General features: G+C 39.7%; 1 protein-coding gene across 1 annotated transcript in view; it reads right to left on the bottom strand.

Moving 5' to 3' along the window:
• Positions 1 to 530: 530 nt before the first annotated feature.
• The window catches only part of LOC118970027 (uncharacterized), a 56,358-nt gene continuing 46,031 nt past the window's right edge, over positions 531 to 10,857 (bottom strand). The window contains exon 8 of the mRNA XM_073230488.1: positions 531 to 2,105. Within this exon, the coding sequence (XP_073086589.1) occupies positions 2,099 to 2,105 (7 nt within the window). The 3' untranslated portion in view covers positions 531 to 2,098. The remainder of the gene's footprint in view (positions 2,106 to 10,857) is intronic.

The raw sequence follows: 10,857 nt of genomic DNA, 5'->3' as shown, positions 1-10,857 counted from the left end.
TGAAGCGTTTAGTTAGCTGAATTCACCATATCAGATCCACAGTAAGCCAAGAAACAGGACTGAGGTAGGAGGTGGGGGAGTTAGAAGAGGCAGGGTTTGTGCTAATTTTTGAGGAACTATGTTGTTACCCTAATACTTGTCCTTTGGTACAATCAACATCCATCATAATGGAACTATGGTTTAGGGAACTATTACCTAGAACCAATGGTTCTATGTAACAGGACAAAATCCACGGCTGACGGCACCATCTATCCTGCTGAGTGCCCAGGCTCTGTACAGTGCCCCCTGGTGTCTGCAACTCACGGACACAAATGTCCAAAGCATACCTCTTCTTACGGGTAATACTGGATTTCTGGCTGCTTTTCCAAATAGATCTGAAGGTGTCTGAAGAGATCTGAGGGGTGACTGTAATTTTTAATACTGGTAGTTTACCTGGGAGGGGAAAGAACAAAATAATAAACGGGTAGGAAATCTCACAACTCCATCTGATAGACTGGATATTAAGCTTCTGAGAGGGGCATTCTCCCATATACTTAATAACTGGACAACTTTCTTCTCATCTAATACCCTTTCCCTATATCTTGATGTGAGTGATCCATAACAATCACTTTATATCTGTAATAATTTCTTAGCTAGTCCTTTCTTTTCCATTCCTGTTGTCATATCTTTTACCGGTATGATAGCTGTAGGTTTCTAACTGGTCTTCTAACCCCAGATTTCCCAGCCCTAAATCCATCCTGGGCTCTACTTCCAGATTACTTATCTGAAAGCAAAATTCTGATCTTGTCATTCATCAGTTCTAATACTACTACTGGCTCTTCATCTCTAAGGGGCCTCTCTTGTTTTTGTTTGTCCAGCTTCCATTTTAGCTTCTTTCTGCAACAGAACGTTGAGTTTCCTTTGGGGTTCCACTCCCCTGCCCTCCAGACGTGGGCACAAAACCCAGAGCTGACCAGGTAATGTATTTCTTCTCCAAGGCACAGTGATTGGTCAGCAGATGTGTATGTGAATCACAATGGTCCAATGAAATCAGGAGAAAGGCTCTTGCTTGAGATTAAACTGGCAGAATGTAAACTTCTGGCTAATGCTGCCTAACTTGCCACTGTGTGGGAAGAATCTGCCTGAGAATAAAGTTAAGGCAGAAGCAGAACTTCCAGGAGATGGAGGTGGGTGGCATTATTTGAACCCCTGAATTCAGCTAGACCTGTGGCTAGAACCAACCCTGGACTTTTAGTTTTATTATCAACACTTTTCCTTTTGTACTTGTCAATTTGGGTTGGTTTTGTTTCACTTGAAACCAATAGTTTTCACTGATTTTTCTATAAAGACCTGAATTACTGTGATTTACAGGCATACCTTGGAGATATTAACAGGTTTGGCTCCAGACCACCACAATGAAGTATCACAATAAATTGAGTCAATTGAATTTTTTGAACTCCAGGACATATAAGTTATGTGTACACTATACTGTAGTCTATTAAGTGTGCAATAGCTTATGTCTAAAAAAATTTAGATACCTTAATTAAAAAATACTAAATGCTAAAAAATTCTAACCATCATCTGAGCATCCAGCAAGTCATAATCTTTTTGTTGGTGGAGGGTCTTGCCTTGATGTGGGGGCTGCTGCCTGATCAGGGTGATGGTTCTGAAGGCGGGGGTGGTGGTGGCAATTTAAAAAATTAAGACAACAATGAATTTTGGCACACTGATCAACGCTTCCTTTTACAAGCAATTTCTCTGTAGCATGAGGTGCTGTGAAAGCACTTTACCCACAGAACTTCTTTCAAAATTGGAGTCAATCCGCTCAAACCCCTCAGCAGCTTCATCAACTAAGTTTATGTAATTTTCTAAATCCTTTGCTGTCATTTCAACAATCTTCACAGCATCTTCACCAGGAATAGATTCCATCTCAAGAAAACGTTTTCTTTGCTCATCCATTAAGATGCAACTCCTCATCTGTTCCAGTTTTATCATGAGATTGCAGCAATTTTCAGTCACATCTGCAGGCTCCACTTCTAATTCTAGTTCTCTTGCTATTTCCACCATATCTGCAGTTATTTCCTCCACTTAAGTCTTGAATTTTCAATTTGCAAAAAACTTAGTACCTGTGAAGCACAGTAGTGCAATAAACTGAGGTATGTCTGGATAAGTGTTGAGGAGGAAAAATTCTCCTCTGCCCTTCAAGGTTCGTTTGACTGATCTAAGAATTAAATTGACATGAGACATATTTAACAGGAGGAAATTACACAAATGTTTGATAACACAAATACTACTGTATACATGAGAGAGACCCAAGAAAACTAACTCCCCAAAAACAAGGTCCAACATTTTGCCCACTGAGAAGGTCAGAAAGGAGTGTGGGATGCATGCCTCAGGCTGTGAGGAGCTTTGGATGCTGGGGACCACTTAGGGACCAGCAGTGTGGTATGAGGGCCAGCCTGAGGCCTCAGAGGATTTGTGTGGCACCAAAACCCACAAAAGACAGTCATGTTCATCACACTTTCCTGTCATCCTTTTTATTTCTACCCATTTGTCAATGCTTCATGGTGTGTGAGAACTCCGAGTCTTCAGTGGAAACTAAGATGATTTAAGATAACATTAGATATTGACATGGAGCTACAGAACAATGAATCACATGGTGAGAAAACTATGCACTTTTCAATTCCCTAAAAATACTTTTATTGGAGTAAAGCATACATTTAGCTAAAAAATGAAGCCTAAAGAGTTCATGATGAAAAGCAGTGGGCTCTTGCCCCTCCCCTCAACATTGTCAGTGTTCTCCAGAGACAACCACTGTCAACTCACTCAGTTATTTTTCATGATATTTACTGCTTTACTTCAAAGTGCCAATTATGTTATTTCTTGACATTTCCATTTAAAATTTTACAAACTGACCGCTGTCATGTCTTCTCACCAAACCTTTCAATAGAAATATATCACAATTTTTCATTATGGTTACTAGACTCCCCCCATTATCAAGTCCCCACCATATACCCCATTACAGTCACTGTCCATCAGTGTAGTAAGATGCTACAGTCACTACTTGTCTTCTCTGTGTATATCACCTTCCCCGTGCCCCCCCTATTATGTGTGCTGATTATAATACCCCTTTTTCCCCCTTATCCATCCCTTCCCACCCATCCTCCCCAGTCCCTTTCCCTTTGGTAACTGTTAGTCTATTCTTGGGTTCTGTGATTCTGCTGCTGTTTTGTTCCTTCAGTTTTTGCTTTGTTCTTATACTCCACAGATGAGTGAAATCATTTGGTACTTGTCTTTCTCTGCCTGGCTTATTTCACTGAGCATTATACCCTCTAGCTCCATCCATGTTGTTGCAAATGGTAGGATTTGTTTTCTTCTTATGGCTGAATAATATTCCATTGTTTATATGTACCACATCTTCTTTATCTATTCATCTACTTGATGGACACTTAAGTTGCTTCCATTTCTTGGCTATTGTAAGTAGTGCTGCGATAAACATAGGGGTGCATATGTCTTTTTCAAACTGGGCTCCTGAATTCTTAGGGTAAATTCCTAGGAGTGAAATTTCTGGGTCAAATGGTATTTCTATTTTTAGTTTTTTGAGGAACCTCCATACTGCTTTCCACAATGGTTGAACTAACTTACATTCCCACCAGCAGTGTAGGAGGGTTCCCCTTTCTCCACAACCTCGCCAGCATTTGTTGTTATTTGTCTTTTAGATGATGGCAGTCCTTACTGGTGTGAGGTGATATCTCATTGTGGTTTTAATTTGCATTTCTCTGATGACAAGCGATGTGGAGCATCTTTTCATGTGTTTTTTGCTGTTGATCACACATATTTTGTTCACAGTGTTTCCTTTTATAACTTTCTTTTGTCTGAGTTAATAATTGTCTTATATTTTCATTTGCATAGTTGAGTGTGTACCTATTCTAAATATTTTCTCCAAATTTCTTTTATTTCTCACACCTTATCAGCATTTCTTTCAAAATACTTAAATATTTCCAAAGTTCTGTTAATTCTGTTTTTATCCCTGTTCCTCCTTTTCAAAATCTTCCATTTTTCTGCCTCCGCTTGGCCTATGTCCACACCTCAACCACTATCTAGGGCTCCCCTTTCTACTTTTCTGTATTGCTTCTCCTGGTTTCTGGATACTGCATTCTTTGTCTTTTTGGGTTATTCCCTCATTTTGTTCAAGCATGTTCTCTGGCAGCTTCCTAAGAATGGATACAGAGCAGGTACAAAGTTTGAGTTATTGCATCCTGAAAACGTCTTTGTTTTATCCTGGTACTTGGTTAGAAGCTGGGAATGTATAGAGTTCCCACAGAGTTGTTACTCCTTTGCCTCTAGCTGCCGGTTAGGAAGTCTGATGTCATTCTGATTTCCAGTCCTTTATATGCAATTTTTTTTCCTTTTAGTGAGTTATTAGGGTTTCCTCTTTATTTCTAGTGTTCTAAATGCCATGATGATATCATTCAGAGTGCTCAGTGCTCAATGGACTTTTTCAATATGCAAATTTATGTCTGTTGCTTTTGGGAAAGTTCTTGATTTATTTTCTTTCAATAATGCTCTCTCCCCACTTTTCTCTTTTTTCCAAAACTATGAATTACATACTAGTGCTCTTATACTAATCTTCTTTCATATTTTATTAGCAATTTTTCATCTCCCTTTTGTTCTACTCTCTGAAGACTTTCTAGACATGATCTTTCAACATTTGTTTTGAAATATTTGTTTTGGCTATCATTTTTACTTTCTAAGAACTTTTTATTTAGTCTTTTTTTTTTTTCCAAAGCATCCTTTTCTTGTTTTACAGATGCATTACCTTCTCTTTCATTGAGGGTGTTGTAAATAATTTATTTTTTAGATTTTCTGCATTGTCTTTTTATCTTCAGGGTTCTTTTTCCTTCTCTGTTTCAGGGTTTCCTTTGTTGGAGATTTGCCTCAAATGTCTGGAGATTCTCAGATTTCTGTTCATATCATGCCAAGGCTGACGGGAAACTACTGTGTATGAGCAGGGCTTGCTTATGTACAAGGCTTCTTTGAATGGTGAAGGGTTGGCCGGCTGTTAGCATCCTGGAGTTTGATTTTCTGGGGCTACTGAGTCTCTCAAAGAATACCCCAGTCTTCTGCATGGCTATCAGTCTTTTGGAAACAAGGCAGGCAAAGAAGGCTTCAGTGATGGTAAAGTAATAGAATTTTCCTTAATTACCCTCTTTTCAGCTTCTTACCTCAGTCCTGCCCCCCTCCACCTTGCTGGGTGTCTTAGGTCAGCTGAAAGGCTCTCTCATTTTCCAGAGAAAATTCCCTAAGCGGTCTCCCTGCTTCTGCTCTTGCCTCCCCTCCAATCTATTTTAAACACAGAGCTGGAGTGATCTTGTTAAAATGTGGGTCAGATCAGGTAACTCCTCTACTTAAAATTCTCAAATACTTTTCCATCTCAATAGACTTCAAAATTCAAGTCCTCATAAGTGCCTAAAAACCCTCCCCTGCCTCCTTCATGCGTACTTCTTGGAATTTCTGTCCTGTTCTTTCTCACAACATTCCAGACATGCTGGCTTTTCTACTGGTACTAGAACATACCAGGGAGGCTTCTTCCTTAAGACCTCTGCACTTGCTGTTTCCTTTACCTGGAACGCCCTTCTCCCAGATCTCTCTACCCAGCTGCCCCCCCGCCCCTATCTCTCTCTCTCTCTCTCTTTCAGGGCTTTACTCAAACGTACCTTCTCGGTAAGACTTCCCTGGCTATCCTAATTAAAATTGTAGCCTCCTGCCCACTGACCTACACACTCTATCTCTTTTTCTTGTTTTACTTTTCCCTTAAGCATGATCCTTATCTGATATACAATAGTGTATGTTTTATTTATTTTTTTATTTTGGTATCAGTGATATAAAATCACATGAGCAACATTGTGATTACTAGATTCCCCCCATTATCAAGTCCCCACATACCCCATCTGTCCATCAGCATAGTAAGATGCTATAGAGTCACTACTTGTCTTCTCTGTGCTATACTGCCTTCCCCATGCCCCCCCTACATTATGTGTGCTAATTGTAATTCCCCCTTTCCCCCTTCTCCCTCCTTTCCCACCCACCCTCCCCAGTCCGTTTCCCTTTGGTAACTGTTAGTCCATTCTTTGGTTCTGTGAGTCTGCTGCTGTTTCGTTCCTTCAGTTTTTGCTTTGTTCTTATACTCCACAGATGAGTGAAATCATCTGGTACTTGTCTTTCTCTGCCTCGCTTATTTCACTGAGCATAATACTCTCTAGCTCCATCCATGTTGCTGCAAATGGTAGGATTTGTTTTCTTCTTATGGCTGAATAATATTCCATTGTTTATATGTACCACATCTTCTTTATCCATTCATCTACTGTTAGACACTTAGCTTGCTTCCATTTCTTGGCTATTGTAAATAGTGCTGTGATAAACATAGGGGTGCATATGTCTTTTTTAAACTGGGATCCTGCATTCTTAGGGTAAATTCCAAGGAGTGGAATTCCTGGGTCAAATGGTATTTCTATTTTTAGTTTTTTGAGGAACCTCCATACTGCTTTCCACAATGGTTGAACTAGTTTACACTCCCCCCAGCAGTGTAGGAGGGTTCCCCTTTCTCCACATCCTCGCCAACATTTGTTGTTCTTAGTCTTTTCTATGTTGGCCATCCTAACTGGTGTGAGGTGATATCTCATTGTGGTTTTAATTTGCATTTCCCTGATGATTAGCGATGTGGAGCATCTTTTCATGTGCCTGTTGGCCATCTGAATTTCTTCTTTGGAGAATTGTCTGTTCATATCCTCTGCCCTTTTTTAAATAATAGTATATGTTTTAATTCTTTCTGTTGGTGGTGGTTTACTCTCTGCCCTTTTCTACTAGGAAGTAAGCCCCATGAAGGTGGGAATTCACTGCTCAACTCTCCAGTGTCTAGAAAAGGGCCTGACACACAACAGTCATTTAATGAATGTATGCTGAAAGAGATAAGTAAGTGAAGAATGAATAAATCAAATGATCCTGAAGTGTATACATGTATGTGTGGGTGTATATATATATATAATTTTTTTTTTACTCAAAAAGCAACCCTGTAAAAAACGTGCATAGCAATTTGTCTTTCTGTTAATTTTTTTTTTTAAGAAATGAAGCTGCTCGTGTTTCTGAGGAAGATTTCCTGTGTGTGTTCCATCATTAAATGTAGGTCATTAAGACCTCCTAGGTAGGCAAATAAATGACCTAAGGCTGTTAATTTGGATTTCAGGAAAGAAGTAGAATTAGAATTAGAAATTAGCTTGTTAGTTTGCATATGTTAAGAATGCAAAAGCAATCAAAAGAAGAACATTAGTTCTATAATCAGTGATACTACTAATTGCTTTTAGTGTTTAAAAGGGCCAAAAAATGGCAGGAGATTTTTCCCTATAGAATCCTACTAGTTAACCCTGTTTTGAAGAATCTTGGTGTTCAAACTAGTAATCCAATTGAAGTGCTCCATCAAAAACATGCCATAATTATTTTGGTTCAAAATGTGAATGCATTAAAGTTAGCCATGATGTATACTACTATATTAAAAAAAAACTTTATTGAACTATAAATTACTTTTTAATGCCTTTTAAATGAGTATCTGTATTTTCAGGTGGGTACTTCATAATTATCTTCCCACTTACACAAATTGAATCATTAATAAACAAGCATGATGTTTTGCAGCTCTGAGTACCTGCTCAATAATGATCACTTTCCACCAAATCATTTGACACTGTCCAGCATTAGCACACACTGTGGTAATGGCCAGAAGACTGCCTGCAGCCTTTACAATGTCTTCTGCCCCAGTGTATAGTGAAAAAGTTATTATGGGGCCAAGAAGAAAGGAAATGCAATCATTAAACTGCTTTCAGTTTTTTGAGCTTAAGTTATATTGGAATTAATCTTAACAGAATAATTCTGTTGAATTTGGATTCAATTTAAATGGGCTACAAAGTAGATGTTCTGTTTCTCTAAAGTAAAGGGATAATTAAAATATCTTGGAATCATTTAAAGCTGTTAAGAGATGGCAATGCAAAGTTCTAGTTTAAAATGGCAATGCAGTAGATAGTAATATTGTAGTTCTTTTTTTTCAAACCACCAGTGTTAAAAGAAATGTAAACTAAAATTATGGCATGTCTCTAAGTAAGACTGTTTTATTGAAGAAATGATAGAACACATGCTTGTACTACTTAATTCTCTCCACATAACCTGCCAGACAGTGCACCAAGATTTCTCCCACATTTTTAATCATTGAATTTGGATTTTCTAATCTGTTTAAGATGTCTTGCATCAAGTTTTATTCAAAATGACATTTTCTCATCTCTCTGTCAGCATGGCTATTGTCAATTCTGGCCATGCATATTGATGAAGGGGAGAGGGCAGGAGCGGCCAGTGTTAAACAATTTGTTCCATATGTAATCTCTTATTTTCAAAGGCTTACATGGTCATAAAGTACCCTTAATGCCCTCCCGATGCCAATCACAATGGAATGATTCTTTGATGATCCAGACGCAGATCAGAACATAACCTTATGAGGGCAGTGACTTGAGTTTTCCAATTGATATCTGGAGAAATATTTGCAGGTTGGGTTGGGAAGAGGAACTAGAGAATAGGACAGAGGTGCTCAGAATAGGTGAGGATGACAGGAGAGGTAAAAGAAAGAGCAACCAAGGAACCTTGGCTTTCACAGCACTCTTATGGCAGTCCCTGCTGATCTGAGGGTGCACACTCTGTGATTTCAGTATCTCATGGTCAGTTGAGGATAGGAAGCAAATGATCCTCCTTCTGACAGCTCATGAGAAAGTCAGTAGCAGCCTAACTACGATGCAGGCCTACGTTCTTCACCTGACTTAATCTCATGTAGGCATTTCATCATCTCACTTCATCACAGAAAGGGTGAGTACAGCAGTAAGGTATTTTGAGAGTGAAAAAGCACATTCAGATTAGTATATTGTTATAATTGTTCTATTCATTGTTATTGGTGTTACTTTCTTGCTGTGCTCACTTTATAGATTAAACTTTATCATAAGTATATATGCATAGGAAAAAGCATAGTTTATATAGGGTTCAGTACTATCCAGTTTCAGTCATCCACTGAGGGTCCTGAAACTGCATTCTCCGCGGTTGAGGGAGGACTGCTGTACTTAAGTCAAAGACTATGTATAATATCATAAAAGTTCTGGAACTCTGCAAGTCACTGGGGAAAATGACACAAGGGTGGCCAGCCTGTGACAGTACTCCTGGTCATTACACAATTCAGGCCAGTTATTTCATGAAATGAGTAGAACAGGCTGTGAGTCATACAGCATGTAGGAATGAGTGGATGTGGATAGGTGGAGAGAAACACAGACTGACCACACTCTAGCTGTCTTTCTGGCTCTCAGTGCTTCAAGTATGTCAGCAGCTGCCACTTCTCCCAGGACATTGTTTCCAAGGTCAATTTCCCTTAGGTGAGCTGAGTATTTGATCAGGCTGGCCACAGGAAATGACACACACAAAATGGCATTGTGCTCAGCAGGGTTACTCAAAGAAACGCAATCCATTTATTTTGGAGTGTGATCTTTCTTTTGAGGTGCTCTCTACTCTCCCCATCCCCCTCCCAATGTTTAGTGTGCCAAATAAATAACAACTCACACCTACCAGTACTATACAAGAACAAATCTTATTATATAAAGTTAGGAAGGGCATAGTCTTGAAATAGAGAATAGCTTTTTAAATCAAGTGAGATTAGCTTTTTATGAAAAATGAACTCTCTACATGTCTTTATTTTTCTAACCTCTTTGAGGATTATTGAAAATTCCTGCATGCCCCAGCACTGAACTGCCAACTGGTCTTTGGGAACATCTGGCATCATGGGTGGACATGGAATCTGGGCAAAGGCCTGGGCTCTGGGTCAGCATCTACCTCTTGTCATGTGATCATGGGCAGGCCATGTGCCCTCTCAGGTCTCACCTTCCTTATCTGTAAAATTAGCCTGCAGAGGGCTGTTCTACCTAGGCCATAAGATTGTGGTGAAAACAGAATGAAGCAACTCCTACAAAATCATCTTGCAAAATGCAGTATCAATGATGCTAATGTATTGGTTGCATACTTACTAAATGCATAGTATGTACCTAACATTGCAGGGATTAAAGGGAACTTAACACATGGCCTTTGCTCTGAAAGAGATTATCATATGACTATTTGTAAAACAATTTTGAGCTCTTACCATGTTCTGCTGATATGAAATTTTAGTTAGGGTCAACAGTGAACACAAGGCCATTCTCCTGCTCCCTGTACACATTTTCTATTGATTCAGGAGGCAGAATGCAAGGTCAGGGCTGAATGGTCCTGCCCGACTCTCCCTCTCGAAGGTCTGGTTCCCAAGGAAACAGTCTGTCTAATCCAGATTTGACCAGTTTTAGGTTCCTGAACTGCCTGACTGTCCAGTTCCTTCAGACAGGAAGGGCCAGGGCAGGCATGCTTCAAGGAAGAAGCAAGGGTGCACAGGAGAGTGGAAAGCATTGAGAACAAACTTTACAATTCAACAATTCTAACTCTAGGCCTGATTCCATGGATTTAATCACTACCCTACACAGCTTCACATGAGCTGTGGTTTTATGGATATTCACAAGCATCTGACATCATAGGGCTACCCACATGCTTAAGCACTTGTGCCTGGCACAAAGGGGTCTTTCTAGGATAAGCATGGGGCTGAAATCCAGCCCAGCTCCTTTGCCAAGCCCTGAGTCCTGATGCATAGACCTGGAAGGGGTAGCTTCCTTGACTCATTGGCCAGAGGCGATGCCCCTTTTAATTAATCTGCCCAGAGAGGCTTTTTCTAATTGTACTGAAAGGTGCCAGCTGGTGCCCTAGGCACTCTATCTATCACCTTGC

Source organism: Manis javanica, chromosome 3 (genome assembly GCF_040802235.1).
Source record: "Manis javanica isolate MJ-LG chromosome 3, MJ_LKY, whole genome shotgun sequence".
Taxonomy (NCBI): Eukaryota; Metazoa; Chordata; class Mammalia; order Pholidota; family Manidae; genus Manis; species Manis javanica.
The sequence above is the reverse complement of the archived record's forward strand: the minus strand, read 5'-3'. Positions and strand labels throughout refer to the sequence as shown.